Genomic DNA, 20,927 nt, shown 5'->3' with positions numbered 1-20,927 from the left:
CTATCTTGCATTTAGATCGTGTATTCACGTGATTCTTTATCTAACCGGCTTGTTTGTAGTAAGTGGCATTTTTATTTGGAATAAATGGGGCTTTGATAAAGTATAAAACGATAATGTTATATATCTTATAAGAAGAATAAAAGTTTCTTGCTGCGAAAAATCGATGGATGGGAAAGGAAAATTGAAATTGGCGCTAAAACACTCCAAATCTGCGCGTGACATAGTTTTTTTGGTCGTACTTGACGGTTTGTATGGGTACAGATCTTATTTATAAATTATATTAATAAGTTTGGGTCATAGTTAGATATTATATCGTGTATCCATAGTGCTGGGGTATCTAATGTAATCAAACATCGCTAAAAACCTAAAACAAATTGCGTATTTTCGTTCTAAGGCAGAGAATTATTGCAACGGGAGAACTTGCCAGTATAGTTTAAACACCGGTTTAACATTTATTTACAGCAATTAAAACATTGTATAGTAAGTATCTACTATTTTAAGTACTTTTAATTATGCCAAAAATTTAATTAACGTAATATCGAGGTTTTCTTTTTTTGTGTATTTATATTTTGTTGGTAAAGGCGATGGGACGGTCCTCCTACTGTTGCGATAGCTGCGAGTTCAAATCCTGCTAGGACCGCTGGACAAATTTAAGTTTATGATTGTTCAATATTTGTGATTGTCCTAGGCAAGAGTGTAAAATCCGACAAGGAAAGTGATCCCAGTCACGCCAGTAACCAGGCTGGGTAAGACCGGATGTCTTCTGGGATGATTTCTAAAGTTGGTCACTCGCCAGTCGGTAGGCTTGCTTAACGCTGAGGACCGTGGTTTGGAGCCCACGTTAAACTTTAGGACCAGTTCAGATAAACCTATAGTTGGTAAAAGGAGACTCTAAAATATATTTAAAAAATAAATAAATATTATCTATATAGCGAATTTCTACTTAATGATTTTCAATATTTTACAAAATTTTATGGTTAGTTCATTTGGAGGGCTTAGTCCCTTCTATTCTATAAAAGTTTTTTTTTATTATTATTTCAGTTACGGTCACAGAGTACAACCATTATCGTCGAATCGATTGTGTCCTCATTTAGGTTATGTGTCCTGATAAATACCAGTTCAATATTTTCATTTATCTTTTCTTTCTGTTAAAAATGTTAAATGTTGGATTGGGAAAATGAAAAGTCTTTAATGAATAGCGAACTCTAAAATATAGTGTTTTTATTCCTGGTGTAGCGACCGTTTAAGCCACCACGCATTCCCCTACAGCTAATTTAAAGGTTTCCAACGCTGGTGGATTTGTACCATGCAGTTCTCAGCAAAAAAAGACCAGCACGATGACGCCTCGCTCTCTTTTATTTTCTTTACCCCCTTGTAATAGTACCACTTCTACAGCGCTACCGTACTTCCTAAACCTAATATCCTGTCCATTCTGCCTTCGACGACATATCAATTTAAATCGAAATAAACAAGTATTTCTTCAACCAGTTCTCGTGCGAATTCCTTCCACACAAAATAGTAGTGTGTTCGGACAAACAATCGCATCGACAGCCACACATTCCAACAGACCGACCGACCAGACGAACATTCCTACAATTGGTGACTCCGACATGATCGAAGTGCATAACAAATAAACCAGCTCAACAGAAGCCATTCGACAGGTGCTCGACAGGTGCATGGAAGGATAGCACCAGGAATGTACCTATCAATATCACATGATCGACGTTATCCGACGAGATTAACGCGGTAGACGAAAAGCACAGAAGCCTATCATGCATAACATCAAGACATGAACATCCTTGCGTCACGAAACGCGACAGGTAAGGCACCACACTTACCTCTTAGTAGCACAGTGAGTGTTCGGACAAACAATCGCATCTACAGTCACACATTCCGATCGACCGACCGTACGAACATTCCTATACTGGTAAAATCTTAGTAATCCCATTTTTATTTCTATAATAAGTATATTTTAATAGTCTCTCAATAATATATTATTACAAATCAATATTTTTGTGATTTATTTTATTACAGTCATTTGCCTACTCCGGCAAGAGCCATAAGGTTAACCTACGCAGTATTCTTCTCTATTCGAAAATAAAAAAGCAAAATATGAGAAAAATTATTTGCAAAGGTCCAAAAGATGCTAACGGAGTAAGCCTAAATGAAGAGAAACGTTAGCAACTAATAACTTGGTGGCGAAGTGTTGGAATAAATTAGTATACTTTTAAGACAGTTTGTACAAAACAAGATTGAAATGTACTATCAAAGATATTCTGCCTTATTGTAATCTTCATAATAGGGAAAAAAACCGGGTTGAACAAACTTTTAAGGAATCTGGCGGTTTTATTTTATTTTTGGAAGGTAATCATTATGATCATCTTCATCAGCATTACTTCTCAACCGGTACCCTGCTGTTAATGTCGCAAGTATCTCACCACGTTTAGTTATAGGCTGGAACCAGTCTCGTCTCGTTCAATATTAGTCTCCTACTTTTTATATCAGTTTCTATAGTCCCGTTATACGTCTTTTTCACGGTTGTTCTCTCCATCTGAACGGTCGATTTCACCACAGAAGTTTATGAGCAATTTGATAACATTTTATTTGAGAATCACGATCAAACCATTATAACCTGCGTTTCTGAATGTGTTCTTCAATTAAATACTAATTGACGCACATTAACTGAATAACTTCATTTTTAATACGATATGGGATAGAAACATATAAAAGTTGTATTTGGAAAACCTCGAGCTTAAAAATTCCTGACTGTAAAAGCGTCGGAGCCATACAGAGAGATTGGCTTGACATAGACTTATAGACTATGAGAACTATATCATGAAAAAAGCTAGAAATCTTAGCATATAACCCTGGAGAAACAACATCTATTTAGCTAACTCATTTTTCGACTGAATTTTACTTAAGTTAATTTAAGTTTAATTACTTTAGTTAATTTATTACTTATTACTTATTTATATAAATTAAATCTAAATAAAGTGACTTATTACTGATGATAAATGCTTTAAATTGGTTTATTATTTTTGTTCAAAAATAACCTGTCGATTAGCCTCTTACGGTAAAACTATCCATCCGTGAAGAACCATTCTCAATTATTATTAATTTCCGTTTCCAGCGGATTGAAAAGAAAGAAATAGTAGAGAAAGTGTCGAGATAAAAAGGAATCTCATACGGCCGAGGAAGTTCGCTTCGTTCGACCCTCAATAATAGAAGGCAAAAAAAACGAGGGAACATCGGATACAATATGGGACACATCAAACAAAACCGATACCCCACCATCCAATTTTTATTAAACAGTCGGACGCATCCAGTGGAATTGTCCCAATGATAATGTATTTTCTTTCCTTGTGTTTTCCAATAAAAGTGAATTGTATGGGGTGTAGAAATAAGCGTTGAGGTTTATGCCAAAAAAACAAGTACAATATATGTTGCGATGTAATTACATTTATATAAGTTTACGAAAACTGAGTAGTTTTAGAATTAGGAATTCTTACGAATTTTTACGAAAGAATTTTTTGAAGAATTGAGAGTATGGTTAGAAGAATTGACCGCATCCAACCAAGCGCAACCAGTAGAATTCCTGTCTACAATAGCCAAGCCCGGACCAGTTCTCATAATCCTTTTCACATAAAGCATTGATTAATATCTTTAATTATATATATATATATATATATATATATATATATATATATATATATATATATATATATATATAGCTTCGTCTTCAGTAGTTCAGACATTGAACTGTGGTGTGGCTACATAAATAGCAATAACCTGTGAGTGTGTACGAAGGGCTGTTTTGCAACTTTAGAATCTTGAAAGCCAGAATCCACGAACTAAGGTTTTTTTAAAGAACTCCATGACCAACATTAAGGGATGCCTTTTATCTACCGTGGAACTATTGCCAATGTCAATGACAACTTATTTTCTTTTTTAATAAATTGTTTCTTTTCCATACGTGCGTATGGCACTATTCTAATATAACCAAACTTTGAATATCACAATATTTAAATTAGTTATTGATTTATAAAATTTTAAAAACCAATGGCAATGAAATTTAAAATAATTTTTAAAAACAAATAGATCTCAGAAATTCGTTAAATTGCCATTGCTTTGGATTGCTTTTGAATTTGAAATAATAAGTGATGTTTGAAAACAAATATATTTATTTCAACATCTTTATTCAAAAGGTGCAATATCAGAAATTGTAAGATATGCAGTAAGAAAACGTCATTGATTATGGTTCCCATTAGAAAGCACATACATAAACAGATGTTATATTCACAATAATATATTTGTATATTAAAACCCGACCAGGAACGTAAAAAATCGATTTCAAAACAATAGATACCATCGTCGGCTGTCATCGTAGTTAAGGCCATTCTAGTCACTCCAATAACCTTGCTTGATTACTGATGTACTGACGAGTGGAATGACGTCTTATGGGATAGGATGATTTCACAATATAATATATTAAGTAGATCCCATAATAATTAACTTTTCTTTTTGAAAATTTATGGATTTAGTTTTGTTTTCAATATGATACATTTTTAAAACAAGCTTTTTCTAATCAGATTTATGATTAATTGAATTTGGATAACTATTTCTTTATTACATAAGTCCGTAGTAATGAATTAAATAGAATAACATTAAGATATTTGTATATAAATTAATAACAATATAAAACAGATGATTTTTAACAACCTGAGCTAGTTCACATTTTGTTCCTAATTATATAATATAATAGTGAGAGTTAATTATTGTTTAGTTGCAGGTAATCTATGAACAAATATTTTTTGCATTCCAAAAATTAATATCAGCAAATTATTTAGAGATATCTGGATTAAAGAAGCTTCGACGCTAAACTACCGGCTTTATATGTCCTGGACTTATTAATTCAAGTGAAGCACATGATGGTAAATCAAGGTTTTATCCATACTGATTACTGAACCATCTTCAAAGTCTCATTAATATATTTTTATGTGTTTTTGTTTCGCTTCAGTAAAACACTAAAAAGTAAAATTACGTAATTTAAACCCGTGTTTTTATCTCTTATAAAATGTACTATGTTATACATAAAAACAAAATCAACACTAATGTTTTTAAAGGATTAAATTTTATCGTATATTTAAGTACTTTTGCGAGAGAAATCAAAAAGCAAATATATATTCTATTTTTAGAACTGATATATTTTTTTCTCCGCAATCGCTATACCAAATATCATCTTTATTAAATATTTTTATATTTTTGTTATTAAATGTTATTATATTATTTAGTTAAAAAGTATTTTGGCGACCATGGTTTATCTAAACTGGACCTACTGCTTATTATGCTGTCCGAACCACCGTCCTATGAATTAAGCCTGCCGACTGGTCAGTGACCAACTTAGAACCCATCCCAGCCAATCTTACCCAGCTGGGTTACTGGCGTGACTAGAATGTTTATTCCTCGTCGGGTTTTACACTGTTTACTAGAGATAATAAATTGGTGGTTGATGAAATTGTCGTTTTTAACATTTCTCTTGTTAGTGCTTATTGAAACATCCCTACACCTGCATCAACCGTATTAACAAGCACTACGTCATTCAATGGATCCTTATTTCTATTTGCATTTTATAATACAAATATTCTGATACAAACATTCTCTCTACTCGTCAATGACATCTCCAAAACTAGAAAAAATTGAGATGGGTATGGAGAACATGAATTCTTAAGATCATATAGTATCCCAGTTGTTTTATTGAAGCTTTGTCAACAACTGAGTGTAGTTTCATCTATTCTCTTTAGTTCTTTACTCCGTTTTCCTTTTCTTCTTTACATTATAAATACTAAATTGCGGTTTTGCCAGGAAAACGTTACTTAACCGCCAATAAAATAAGAATTGTTAGCTGAACTTACGCCTATCCATGGCTGTAATAAGTTTTAATGTTTAATAAACTAAACAGGATATTTTACTAAATTACAAGTAACATACCATGAAATTCGCCTTTGCAGCAATATTAACACGTTTTATTATCTTCAAAGGGCTAGATTATTTGATTTAAAAAGTTAAAAAGTTTGCCAAAGTCAAAAAACGAATTTCGCACAAACACAAAATGTAGAACACTAAAACTAATCTTCACATTTCTGCTCTAATAACTGATTTTTCAACAGTTGAAAATATCTTGTAATAGACTATATTCCGAGCTATTGTCATCTTAGTAGTTTATCCTATATTAAGTATTATATTGGTTGGTTTTGTATGCTGTTAAGATTCAGGTGTTAAAAATTGAAAACTAAAAATCATTGTAACAGTTTAATTGTTTTTACGCCATGATTAAAAATATTTATAAATCAGGATTTCATTATTTTTTGATTAAATATCACGTTCTATCAACTTTTAATTCTAATTTCAATTAATAATTCAATGAGAAAATCCACTAAATCAAAGCACAGTTCTCATTCAGCAGTCGTATATTAACATCGAGCATAAAACAATAGGATTTCTCTCTAGATATAAATCATATTTACATATAGTTACGTTAACTTATATACCATAATAGCCTTATAATAACTTTATATAACTTGTATATTCTTTTGAAAAAAATCTTACGTGGTAATAATTTTCAATTAGTTTGTTTCTTTATTATATATTGCAACTAAAGTTCATTCTCTAGTATTATTTCTGTTTAAACATTTTGACGTTTGTGCTTACAAATAAAGGACTGTGAATTAACACTTTTTATGTAACTATGTTATTTTCAATAACTATTTATTCTATTATTTTATTATTTTAAATTTATTACCTATCTATAACTATTTTAATACTATGTCCGATGATAGTGAATTACTATTTTGAACAATTATCACGCTCCTTTAAAGTTTTATTCCTAATTCATTATTTTCACTACAAACTCATTGAATGCTTTTGTAAATTTAATACAATTAGCACATTGGTTAAGTGAACGTCGTCGATGATGATGAATTATTGACATTGCTGCTGTTTACAGGGTCTAATAAGTCATTTAGACTTTTGAATAAAAATTATCTTTTTATAGACAGGCAGAAACAAAACAGTAATTAGTGAGTTTGTCAAACGTAATAACGTTTGATTACATGGTACAAGAAGTGTTAAACCCACAGTTTAATTGTCTTTACACTACGAGTCAAATATTTAGAAATCATGATTTCATCTTTTTACTTTAAATATTACGTTCTACTTACTTTTTATTCTATTTCAAGTAATTAGTCAACGAGAAAATCCTCACAGAAAAATCGAAATACAGTTTTTTTTCGATAACCGAATGTTAACATCGAATATGAAAAACTATGATTTCTCTTTAGATGTAAATCATATTTAATAATATTTTCCTTAACTTATATACCATAATAACCTTATAATAATCTTATATACGTTTTATATTAGTTTGAAAAAGATTATACGTGGTAATAATTTTCAATTAGATTACTTCTTTTTATACATTACACCTAAGTTCATTCTCTCATGTTATTTGTGGTTAAACGTATTGACGTATATAACGTTTGAAAGAATTATCACTTTTTGTGTAACTATTTTTATTTCAAATCTATATCCGATGATAGTGATTTACTATTTGATCAACTATCTCGCCCTTTTAAAAGTTTTATTCATTACTCATTATGTTCATTAGAGGCTTATCGAGTGCTTTTGTAAATTTTATACAATAAGCACATCGGTTAACTGAATATCGTCGATGATGATGAATTGTTAGCCCAAACCGAGCAAAAAAATGAGAGACATTGCTGCTGATTACTGGATCTAATGAGTTATTCAGACGATTGAAGAAAAGTTATCATTTTATACACAGGCGGAAATACACAGTCATGAGTGATTTTGTGCCACATATTAAGGTTCGATTACGTGCTATTATAACTGGTAAATACACATAGATAAGCGTAATATTCCTACTCCCCCCAAATTAAATTTTAGATAGTTCGAAGGATAAGTAAGTTATTTAACATGTACTTTTACATTACCAAAAACTGGAAAAATTATACACATACTGTACAGTATACAATAAAGCTGTACACATAAAAGAAAATATTAAAATGTATTCACAATTCTTGCTATGAGCTTCAAAAATATTTTGATAAAATTCGCTAAGGTTATCCACCATACTTACCACATCTATCAGCTGCGACAATTTCAACTTTATACACACCCGAAGCACATCGGAAGTGTTCACCACCGGTCTCACCAACTTATTGTAGTTGCTCAGCAAATCGTCGTAGAGCCGTTTCGCGTCCGGGTTACCGGTTACCGATCCAGAACAAATCAGGATGCACAACAGTCCTGCGAACAGATTGATGGACGTCCTGCCCGTCGCGAAAGCCGAACACATCGTGGCGTGGACGTGTAGGAAGACGCATCTACGGCGTCGCGACGCCGCCGGATCACAACTGAACGGCCAAGCGACGAGTCCGGAGGCTGGAGCGTCGGCTGGTGCGTCGTCGGTGGGGAGAGACTGCTTGCATGGACAGAAGGGCGAGCTGACATAACTACACTCTTGTTATTGCAGTTACATTGTCTTGAAAAATTGTATTATCAACATTCACCCATGATAAATGCTATAGTTTATCCAATAAAACGTGATCGCCCGACACTAGTGATTTATTAAAGTAATCATCTTTAGTTACTAAAACTTGTTTTTACAATATTTTCAATATAATATCAGAAATGTATTTGATATACAAGATTAATTAAAATATTAAGTTTGTAGAAGTGTTAAACCCACAGTTCAAACTATTTCAGGAACTAACACTCACTAATATTATTTAAATTGCGTTTAATTATAACAATGTCAGAGCATCACATATAAGTGCACAAGATCTCTCTTTGTTTTTATCAGATAACCATAAAAATGGAATAATAAATGAAGTAATTCATGTCTGTATATTGAAACACACAATATATGATTAAAACAGTTTGGAAATTGATATATGAATTTAGCATGTATATTAATACAAAATTAAAATGCACAAAATTAGGTAATTTAATTTTTACAATTTAGACATTTATATTAAAGTATTTATTTTACGTAATTACAATCACCAATAAAATTAACTATCGATTTATCAAAACTTACATCTAGAAAGTAAATAATCAAAATAATTGATACAAAGTTCAAAGAATAAAATGTCATATTGTCACATATCTAATTGTGACTTTGTAATTCCAAATATCTTCTACGTAAAGAAAACAAACAATTCATGTTAATATATGTTTATTTATTCTCCTACTACCTTTGTACACCATTTTTCATACAATTAATCACTGAATTCTGCCTAATACATATGCCATATCTACAAAACAGTTATTCATTCTCCCTCATACATTCTAACCTAATGCTCATGTTTAATTCTGAACAATTACAATCATATCTGTGCACACAATTCTTCCACGATCTACAATACCAATTTCTACACTAATATTTTATTAACTATGTGCATACCTTTAGTTGTTTCCACTCTCATCACTTTATCTCAAGAATTTCCAGCATTGCACATCATTATCACATATCCTGAAAGTTTCCTTTAGTCACCTCACTTTCTGAGTCACTGTCCAAGTCAATCACTAAACTGTTAATTTCCAATCTGTCTAAAATATGTTCACGACTCCACCATTTATCAATTACTTCCTGTATGGTGAATGATATGGTGAATTGCCCCTAACAATGGATGGTTCTAAAAATGATGGTTCCTAAAAGCTGATTTTCAAACCACTGCAACAACAAGTTATTTTTCATGATAGTCACCCTTGGAAGAATATACTAATTCTGCACCTGGAATAAAAATATTTAATTTATATTCCTGTTTCAACCATGAAGTAGTTCTTCATGACATATAGTTATATCTGCAATGAATTCTTAATAAATATTATGACTAACAAAACCTAATCGATAGTTATTCCCAGGTTTAACTTTTCCCATCAACTGTTATTATCTTTACGCTATATTTATTATCATCTTGCCATGAGTGACCCAATGTACCATTCTGCAATATCCACGTCTCATCTAAATAACAAAGTAATGTCTGGAAGATCCATTAAACCCTTTATTTATATATTCTATATATATATATATATATATATATATATATATATATATATATATATATATATATATATATATATATGTATGTATGTATGTATGTATGAAAAATGAAAAATGATGTAATAAATGTAGTAAATGTATTAAAACAAAGCCTTAACACAACGTTTGCCGGTTTATAACCCGTAATTATAATATTTTGAATAATTTTGCGTACGTTTGACAACCGGGCGACTTTGACAGGCTAGTTCGGGTTCTCGTTCAAACTTATCAGAGAGCAATGTGTCTCTTTTTAACTAAAATAAAATGAAATGGAAAATATTGTCTGCTTCTGAAACACGACAAATTGCAATTTGCAATTGCAAATTTTTTAGAAATTTTAACAGGCAATAAATTAGACCAATTAATGACGCATATACAAATAAACTTTGAATAGACTATAGATACCGAGAGATATTTTACAACTATACATAACACAATATATGTTATATTAAAAAAAATGGATAACATTTCTCATCCAGTTTGTTTAATTCTATTTCAATAACAGATTGTTGTTATTTATAAGTAAGTGGTTAAATGCTTCAACGTTTAGGGCTTGTCCATATTTGCTCGTAGGTACTCGAGACTTTTTTCGCTTTATATGGTATTTTCTATACGTTTTTATAACTATTTCCCATTTTTCTAGCAATATAGTAATGCTGTGACAAAATTGCGATTTTGGCTTGGTAGTGATCGATCTATTTTCACGATCATTTTCAGATTTGTCGTAACTGATAATTGTAGTAACTGGTAATAATTAGACATTTATTTTATAAATGACATATTTTAGTGAAGATTTAATTTTTATTTTATAGTTGTCATGTAACTAGGATTTCTTGAGAATGAAAGTCGAAGAATGTGAAATTTTTTGAAAGAGAATTTATACAAGGTTTTGTTAGGATGCAAGAACAGTGGAGAGTGATACTACGAAATAATTAAATTAGCTAACAAATGTAGCCCTGATCAAATAAACAATATATAAAATTATCAACGTCACCTTAATAATCCAATGAGAAACAAGGAAAAGAGAAAGCATTATTATATAAAAGTTAGGTAAATAAATTACTGTTTTGTAAAAATAATGATTTTTCAAATATGTACATTAATTTATATATGGTGTTTTTATAAAAATGGAAAGGTTGAACATATAGTAATTATATTTTTATTATATAAATTTATTCAATCATATTTTAAACAAAATGAGTTATTGGAAAAATTTTTCAATGTTTGTTTCCCCCCTTATATATCGTTTCAACATTAAATCAAATACTCATCAAATTTGTATATAATTAGTTATAAAAATTAATTTATATATAAAAAAATATATAAAAAATATTTATAAATAAAAAAATCAACAATTGATATATGATAAAGCATCATTACGATAAATGTCTAGTTTAACGGTAATTATGCTATATTGTAATACACTGATAACAACATTATTCATAAATTCATTTTATTTTGATATAGATTGTGTTATCAAATATTATCTGTAAGCAGATACTTATACAAAATTATCTGCTTATATATTTTTAGTAAGACATGATCTAGAAAACAGTTTAAAACAGTTTTTGCATTACAGTGACTGAATGCCATCTCATTTTCTTTCATATTCAGATATATAACAGTAAGTAATATGTTATTCATAAAATATTTATACCATATCACATTTGTTCATCTGTCGTAATCATTGGTTACAAAAGAGGCTCAGTACAATTTCCTTTCGGCAATAATTCATCATCATTCAAATTCAAAACAGCAATCAGCTCACGTCATCTGAATCGATGACTTCAAATCGTCGCAATATGGCGGCACCAACTTTGAGTTTTAGTTCGTTTTGGCCTTGACATACAACAAAATTCTAATATAAATAAAAGAAATAAACTGTTAAAAATACAAAATTACAGTTTATTACAATATCAGTATCAAGGACTTAAAACTTCAATTAATTATACAGTTATAAAAGTTTATATATTTACATTGATTTTTTCCCTACCACCTATAAGCTAGAGTTTCAAGCGCATTTTTTATGTATTGGTATCCTAATAAATGATTAGATATCCAAGTAATATGTTTTAGATTCATTAGAGAGTATATTTGCTTTTTACGCTTAGTACTTATTTCCACGGATACAGCGTTTCCTTGTAAATTCATTTTGATACTGTATGTCTCATTAGTTTCTTATATCAGTATCACTGCACACTTATATTGACAAAATTAGATTTAATCACTGCATTCTCTCTAATGCATTTAACATATCTGCAAACTAGTTAGTATTCTCTCCTGACGCATTTTAATCAGTGTATATAACTCCTGTAAATTGTAAACTATTACGTACATATTTGTGCACATAAAACTTTCACAATCTACATTAAAATTTCCCAAAGTTATCGTATATTAATTATATTGCACCATTTCATTTCCACTCTCATCGCCCTGTCTTAAAATTTCAACATTGAGTTATAATCCCAAATTCAGCGAGCTTCGATCAGGTGAATAACTGAGCTGTTAATTTCCAATCTACCTAACAATATCTTCTTCAATGTGCCTGATCGTGTTCATCCAAACCGAAAGTGTTATTAATCATTCCTGTTGGTAGCATGAAGAACAATATCTCTACAATGAATTATTAATAAATGTTATGACTAATAAAACCTAATCAACTTTTATTCCAACATTTACCTTTTTCCATCACATTTTGTTGTTTTGACACTAGTTTTATTATCATATTGTCATAAGTGACCATTGGGTATATTGGTCTCTTTCTGAAATATTCATACGCAAATTGAAATAATAGGTCTTCCTTGATTTTATTATAGGCTTCTAAAAATTGTCTTCTTCTAAACGTTACATTCGAACTCTTCATAAATTATCTTTACACCATATAAATCCTATATTACGGAACAACCTATGAACGGACGCTCTACATTACTCAAACAGCTGAATATCTCTAAAATTTCTATTGATACTTTTCAGATTAACAGTTTCCTTTGCAATTATTTTATTAAATTAAGTTTATGTTCAAAAACCTACTAACTGTTTTTATTTTATTTTATTTTTTTATTTTATTTTAGTTAATTTTATACATCATCTTTGTCATATATTTGACCTCTGACAAAGCTAACATCAAGCGGATCTTGATTCGCCACCCCCTTAGTATAAGGACAATCTCTTTTCGGTGAATATCAGATTATATTTTTAATTTTTTGAAATATTTAAGTATCCATACTAATATCCAGTGCAGCTGCAAAACGCTAAAATATTTATAAATATATATATATATATATATATATATATATATATATATATATATATATATATAATAACATAATATAAATATATATAATATTTGGAATAAAAACCACAGCAGCTTAATTATTAACAGTAAAATTGCTTACCTTCTTAAATAAATTTACTAACAATTTTTTACTCTATTATCTCGTTCCTCTTCAAAGTAACTGATATATTAATTGAGAAACACAATCTATTACGTCTGGCTTCGGCATTTTGAATCAGAGCAATAATAAGCAGCGATTTAAAATTGATCAAAATAAGCAAAGCGATCAGATCAAAAGGAAAAGGTCTGTATTTTGTGGTTTATAACCTATAGTTATTATAATTAATCTTAAAAATTTTGCGGACTTTTGAGAACCGGACGACTTTAGCATGCTGATTAGGTTCGATGTTAGAACTTGTTAAACGACAATCTATCTCGTTTTAAATAGAGTAAAATTAGAAGGAAATTATCGTCCAACTCTAAATCGAATTTACAATCTGCATCAGGCAAATATTGATGTGAGTTCACTGCTATTTTGAATCGACTATATTTCTCAAGCGTTGAAACAATATTTCCTACCAGCCTTAACTTGGTTCATATTTAACATTCTTTACCATCTCAGTTGAAATATAAATTGCTCACTTAAGAGACGTTCCTCACGTTTGTTCATGTGCATTTTTTGTAACAGATCAATTTACAGATCCTCGGCCTACCATAATAACACATATTTTTTTGGCAAAATAATTAGTTTTTTTTTATTCAACATAATTCCCTTCAAGGGTGATCCACTGATTATAGCGACCCTCCAACTTTTCAATACCATTTTTGTAGTACGATTTCAAATTTGTTTCAAAATAGGCCTTAGTTTCGGCGACCACTTTTTCATTCCAGGCCCAATAACGCTATATAATAGTCGCTGTTGATGGTCCTTCCCTTTCCAAGGTAGACAATGAAAATGATTTCATGCACATCCCAAAATACAGACTCCATAATCTTGCCAGCCGACGGTTTTCCACGCTTTGGAGTGGGTTCATCGTGTGCATTCCACTCAGATGACTGTCGATAAAACTTCGAAGCAAAATGATGGAGCCATGTTTCATCCATTACCACATATCGATGCAAAAACTCGGGTTCATTGCGCTTGATCATCTTCAAACACTGCTCCGAATCATCAACTCGTCGTTGTTTTTGGTCAAAAGTGAGCTCGCGCGGCACCCACTTTGCACAGAGCTTTCTCATACCCAAATATTCGTGAATGATATGAGTTGATATCTTTAGAGTGTCTGCTATTTCATTCAATTTCAATTTACGTTTATTCGAAATCACTTTGTGGATATTTTTAATGTTCTCGTCGGTAACAACCTCTTTTGGGCGTCCACTGCCTTCACCGTCTTCGGTGCTCATTTCACCACGTCTAAACATAGCATACCAAACGTTGATGGTTGATTTTTCTGGGGAAGTATCCGGAAACTCGGCATCAAGCCAAGTTTTTGCTTCAACTGTATTTTTTCCCTTCAGAAAGTTATATTTTATCAACATTGCTTCACTCAAAATACTATAATTCACAAACTAATGATCCGATAGTCATCTTATTCAAGTTAATATGATAGTTGAATATAATATTAGTTAAATATGATAAGAGAAAAACATCTTGTTCTTCATAACTAGAATATGACTGCTCAAAATTGTATTAATGAATCAATCTTGTGATTGCAATTTAATTTCAAACGTGTTTTCGCTAGTTTTTAAATATACTCATGAGGGTAGAGCTCCATTTGGGCATTTTTATTTAGATAATCATAAATCTAAGATATCACGTACCAGAATCTTCAGTTTGAGCATTCAGTTCTATGTCTTAATATAGTCCCACTAGACTTTTCGCATTTAACACAAAATTCATAATAACTAGTATTATGAAACTACTCCCAACAATTTTTAGTTCAGTCCATTCATCCTATTAGTAGATTATTTCATATTCACAAACTGAAATAAAAGTTCCCCGCAAATGACGCTTAAATTCTGTTATTAAAAAGTGTTCACTCCTACGATATGATATTTTAAGTCAAACAATCATATATTGTTTGCCACAAAAGATTTAGACTTAGTTTTAGATGCTTGCATATTTTATGATTAACAATATCATACTGATAAAAATGCGACGATTGTTAACCTTAACGGTTTTGGCACTTCTTTATATAAAATAAAACTTTTCGATCTAGTACTATTGCTTTACACAGTGTTCGTTCGACACTTTTATACTTTGATTTGAAGAAAAGTTTTAGAACCTTATGCAGATACTCCTCCATCATATTGTCCAATGACATAACTGAAGGAACTGTAAGGCCAAAAAATATCAGGACTATGAATCCTACGACTTAAGCGTATTAATTAGATTGAAACAAGGCTTAAACCGTCGAGGAATATAATATAATTTTAAATATATTAGTATTTGATGAAACAACTACTTCCAACATGTGATGAATCATTTACTCAACATCATTTGCTAATTCTAGGGTATTGTTTTTTTTACTTGTTGATTTTCTGTGGTTGTAAAAAACTGTTATATTTCTCCTTAGCTTGTTTTGTTACTACCTAAAACTAGATTTAATCACAGTATATTCCTTAACTCATTTGACATATCCGCAAAACAGTATTATTTCTCTCACTCTTTAATAAACCTTTTGATCACCCTCTCTTGGTATTTGTCAGCATTGAATCATAAATCAACATTCATACAGTTTTATTCAATCAATCAATTCTTTCCATAAATCTAGAGTTCTGGTTTCAATATCCTTCTTGACATGAATGCATATTGTAATAATTTTTGCAATACCCCATATCAACTCAATTGGATTAAATATGCAGTGATAGGGAGGAAGATGTAATACTCTGTGGCCATAACATTCAGGAATCAAATCTACCATATATCTTCTAAAAAAGTAAATTACATAAAAAGCAGTTAAATATTTCATTTATATTTACTGAGTAACAATTTTAAATACTTCATTCTTTAACATGGTTTATTCAAAACTTATTTAAAGCACCTTCCTTTAAATTACCACCTGTGATATGTCCATATATGTGTACTGTCCATAACAATAATTGATGATTTCTCTAAATTCTTTAAAAGCTGATTATCAAACCATTGCAAAAACAAGTCATAATTCATTTCTCTATGGTAGTCACCCTTGGAAGAAAACACTAATTCCGCACCAGGTATTAAACCATTCCTGTTTCCAGTATGAAGCTTTTTTCCATAAACTGTAATTGCCTTTACACTATAGTTATTATCATTTTGAAATATCCACGACTCATCTAAATATACGAATTGATATAATAATTCTTCATTGATTTTGTTGTATGTTTTAAAATATTGTATTCTTTTAAAGTCAGTGCAGCTGCAACACGGCAAAAAATATTTTCAATAAAAAGTGCGGCAGTTTATATTTATCAGTAAACATACTTTCTTCTCTAACACATTGTACTGGTTAGAGTGCGTTATCTCGTTCCTGTTCGAAATAGCTGATTACAGACATATTATCTTCATTCTTTTAGTATAGTTTTGGAATTTAGTAGAGATTAACGGAAAATATTTTGGTTAATATATATTGTACCAAGTTTTGTCAATAAATGCCTTCTTAAAGTGACAGATTGATCAGAAAACATGCAAGCGCCTAATATTTTATATTAGATTCTATATTATTTTATAGGATATTTATCTTAAAGATTCTTTTTCAGATCGGCATGCAACAAACATATTGTTGTTGGTTAACAGTTATAGCAATATGGCTTTCAATATTTGTAATTAGTATGGATTGTACATGCTCCACGCTGCAAGAATTTAATAAGATTGTATACAGCTGCCAACAAATCGACACATCAGATCTGCACAACTATTTAAATCATTTAAGAAATAATTATTATGGATATCCTGATAGAGTATTGCGTATAACTGATTCTTCATTGACGGAACTGGATTCTCTATATAACTTCAACTTTCAACAACTGGAACTAAATAATGATAACATGTCAATAATTATACCCGGTTTTTTTCGGAATTGCCACCAACTTCGGAATTTGAGTTTGGCTCATAACAATATATCCGAGATTATCGAAGGCGTATTCCGTGAAATGACTGAACTTCGAGAAATTAATTTATCACATAATCAAATCAAGCAATTGGATATTTATACTTTCGTCGGTTTGAAACAACTTACCTACATAGATTTGAGTTTTAACCAGTTGAAACAGTTGCCGGAAAACATATTTTCCTATCAGAGTAGTATTACTTATTTAAATATAGCTCATAATAATTTTACTGATATTTATGTCAGTAACAGTAAAATAAGCAAATTAACTATGAATCATAATCAGATAGAAAATATAATTGAAACATGTGATTATACATATTTGGATGTTAGTTACAATAACGTAACAAAAATAAATTCAAATGCCTTTAAGGAAGCCTCTAATTTGAAGGAACTTCATCTTCAACACAATTCGTTAAGTAATATACCATCCAACGTATTTGCGAATCTGGTTAATCTAACATATCTAGATTTATCATACAACCAATTTTCACTATACCAGAAAGGTCCAAATAACGATTGGTTATACATTTTTTCGCCGTTATCATTACAGAAAGTATTAATACATCACAATCCTTGGTCTTGCCAAGTCCTAAGAGATATTGTCACAAATTTACAAAGCAGAAAAATATATTTAGGAGACTATGATGCTCAGGTCGATAATAGCAATGTTCTCGGAATGGAATGTTATGATAATTACTATCAAACAAAGATACAAGTAAACGATAGCCAAGTCTCAAAGATATTTTATAAAATTGAATATTTACAAAAAAAAATACTGCAATTAACAAGGGATACACAGTTAAATATAAGCGATCTGAATAATGACATAATAAAACTAAACAATAGTATTTTACATATACCTGAAATTTCAAATGTATCTTTGGATTCTTCACAAAATTCTATTGATGCCAGTAAAAACTTAATGATGATTTCTTCCCTTTTCGATATCTGTAAGTATAATGATCATCAAAATTTTACCGTATGTTTAACCAACCTGGTCAAAAATATTCAAGAATCTGAAATATCAGACATAAATTCGAAACTAAATGAGATTTCCCAGCAAGTATCTAAGCTTCAAGAACAGGATCACCAATTAGAAGCAGCTCAATCATATAATATTTCCTTGATGGGTATCTGTAAAAGTAGCGAATATATAAACTTAACGGAATGTTTCATCAAACTAATCGAAAATATCCAAGAAGCTGATATATCCGATATCAAATTACAACTAAATAAGCTTTCCAAACTGGTGGAAACGCTTCAAGATCAGGATCATCGTATTGTAGTAACTCATTCACGTGATTCGCCTATCTTTGTTATATTTTCGGATATTACGTTCATATTAATATTATCTTGGATAATATATGTCGTATATCAAGTACGAAAAAAAGGAGATGTTGTTAATACAGAACAGATTAGATTAGTATAATAATAATTGATGTCTTGTAATTAAATATTTGTTAATTAATATAAAGAAAAATATTATAGAAAGTATATTAAGAGTAAGACATTTTTATTATGTAATGGTGTTTCTATGTAATTAAATATTTTTAATATAAAATAAATGTCATAACAGTGTATTAAATTTAATAAACATTACTGCTTTTTCTTTGTTGTTGTTTTATTACCATCAATTATCCTCTATAGATAACTCGACGAACTTTGCATCTTTTGTTTTTCTGGATTCAATTTTGTAAATTTTCTACGACAAAAACAATCGCCACTTCGTTGGTTATCGGCGCTCGCCATTCCTTTTGCCTGAATTTTTTTTTGCAGAGACCCGCAAGAATGAGCTAGTTGGACTATGCGGAGGCTGTCTTTGGAAAATGCATTTTTAAATTTAAATTTTGAAGCAAGAGGGGGGCATTCCACCTGGACCTCATAGGTTTTAGGGAGGAGCCCGGCCTTTTTGTGGTCGGCGAAAGTTCCTGCCTCCGCTGACTTCAGGGGTATGACGTTTTGCACCTTCCACATGAGGTTTTTAGAAAGTCACCCGAAAGATGGAGTACCATGGCCCGAAGCAAACGAATTAAATTTCTCAGATCGACAATCTTTGATGGCATCCTTCACACTGTTGACCACCATTTTGTCTGCGGACTCGAGGGTGGTACGATAAGAATATCTCCTGATGCTTTCAGGAACTGGATCACTATGATAGTTTTAATAAGCTGTTACTTAAACTCATGACACAACGACATAGCACGATCAAATTGCTCAGATCGATAGATCTTCGGAATTGGTGCGGATTCAAGGATAATTTCCTGACATCTCTTACTGTCAGTTTTCTTCCTGGATTAGAAATTTCAAATGCATAACAGTCGTCCAGAATAAATATAATCGCACTATGATCCGAGTTTAACTCATCGAGAAGTTGTAAATCAGAAGGATGATTGATGATCAGGAGAATGAAAACGTTCAGTATGCGTGGACTGCCCGGTTATCCAATAGCGAGCCGCAGGTTTGCGCTGAGAACTCGCAATCCCATATAGGATGGTGAGCGTTAAAGTCTCCTCCGATTACTTTTGAGGTTAGGCCGCTGAAGATAGTTTAGAAGGTAGACGAGTTATGCGTATTATATTATATGGAGAATTGTGCCATCATGCGGAGAATCATTTTCTGTATCCATGTTGTCCAAAACAATTAATTTGTAATTATTAATTAAATGCCTATATCCGGTAGTGGTAATAGCGTTCTTAGTAAGAGATAAATTTTTCCTTTTATTGGCTATTATTTAAGATTTTGTTAACTTAGAAACAGCTCAAACTCTAAAAAAGACAGCTTAGCAAATATTTAAAAAACAAATCGCAAATATCGGTGTTAGTTGGTATGCTATTCTAGTAAAAGTTCGTTTTTTTATTTTTTTTTAAATTGTATCGATTAAAAAGATTGCTATCAAAAATACTAAGTGATACTCCACAAAGTTATTGAACAACAATTTTTAAAAATAGATATACTGTGATTAAAATTCGATCATAATGTATTAAATCATGTTTTTCTCGTAGTAGAGTAAAATGGCTAGTTGTTAAAATAGACTAAATAACTATTGAGTTAAACAGACTAAGCTAATTTCTAATAAGTATTTTAAAACTAAGTATTTTCAATACAATATACGAAATATATTTGATACATAATATTAATTAATACAATAAATGTTTCCGTATTCAAACATATTAAAATATATGCAAACTAACATTATAACAAAGTATTACAAGTAAGAGTATTTTCACAAATGTAACAACCTCAGTACTTCAAATATAATAATACATTACCTTTAATTACTTTTATGTTATTAAGTGTGGAACAATAAATAAAGTGATATATGATTGTATATTGAAACAGGGAATGAATAATACAATTTTGAAAATGATGTTTGGCGTTAGAATGTATATTAAAAGAATAACGAACACAACTAGATAGAATGGAATGTATTTGCATCATT

At 30.6% G+C, this 20,927-nt stretch overlaps 2 protein-coding genes across 3 annotated transcripts in view; one reads left to right on the top strand and one right to left on the bottom strand.

Annotated features, from left to right (window-relative positions):
- The window catches only part of nAChRalpha4 (nicotinic Acetylcholine Receptor alpha4), a 464,411-nt gene extending 455,968 nt beyond the window's left edge, over nucleotides 1-8,443 (bottom strand). Inside the window, exon 1 of the mRNA XM_076403151.1 lies at nucleotides 8,156-8,443. Coding sequence (XP_076259266.1) covers nucleotides 8,156-8,374 — 219 coding nt within the window. The 5' untranslated portion in view covers nucleotides 8,375-8,443. The remainder of the gene's footprint in view (nucleotides 1-8,155) is intronic.
- A 3,164-nt stretch (nucleotides 8,444-11,607) lies between these two features.
- Nucleotides 11,608-19,097, top strand: LOC143195717 (uncharacterized). Of its 2 annotated transcripts, XM_076403150.1 has the most exons (3): nucleotides 11,659-11,747; nucleotides 13,195-13,298; nucleotides 17,136-19,097. In XM_076403150.1, exon 3 carries the CDS (start codon nucleotides 17,142-17,144, stop codon nucleotides 18,915-18,917), a length of 1,776 nt encoding a protein of 591 aa, XP_076259265.1. In that variant the 5' UTR covers nucleotides 11,659-11,747; nucleotides 13,195-13,298; nucleotides 17,136-17,141; the 3' UTR covers nucleotides 18,918-19,097. The 2 variants fall into 2 exon arrangements, with proteins under 2 accessions (XP_076259264.1, XP_076259265.1); XM_076403149.1 differs by lacking the exon at nucleotides 13,195-13,298 and having other exon boundaries at nucleotides 11,608-11,747.
- Nucleotides 19,098-20,927: the final 1,830 nt, after the last annotated feature.

The sequence above is a fragment of the Rhynchophorus ferrugineus genome, unplaced genomic scaffold, assembly GCF_030347505.1.
Source record: "Rhynchophorus ferrugineus isolate W39M unplaced genomic scaffold, kcgeb_rfMv2 rfM4, whole genome shotgun sequence".
NCBI lineage: Eukaryota > Metazoa > Arthropoda > Insecta > Coleoptera > Curculionidae > Rhynchophorus > Rhynchophorus ferrugineus.
This window is presented reverse-complemented; position numbering and strand designations above follow the sequence as displayed.

Bases quoted from the DNA above. Each gene is read 5' to 3' on its own strand.
- LOC143195717 (XM_076403149.1), top strand. From the start codon at position 17,142: ATGCAACAAACATATTGTTGTTGGTTAACAGTTATAGCAATATGGCTT.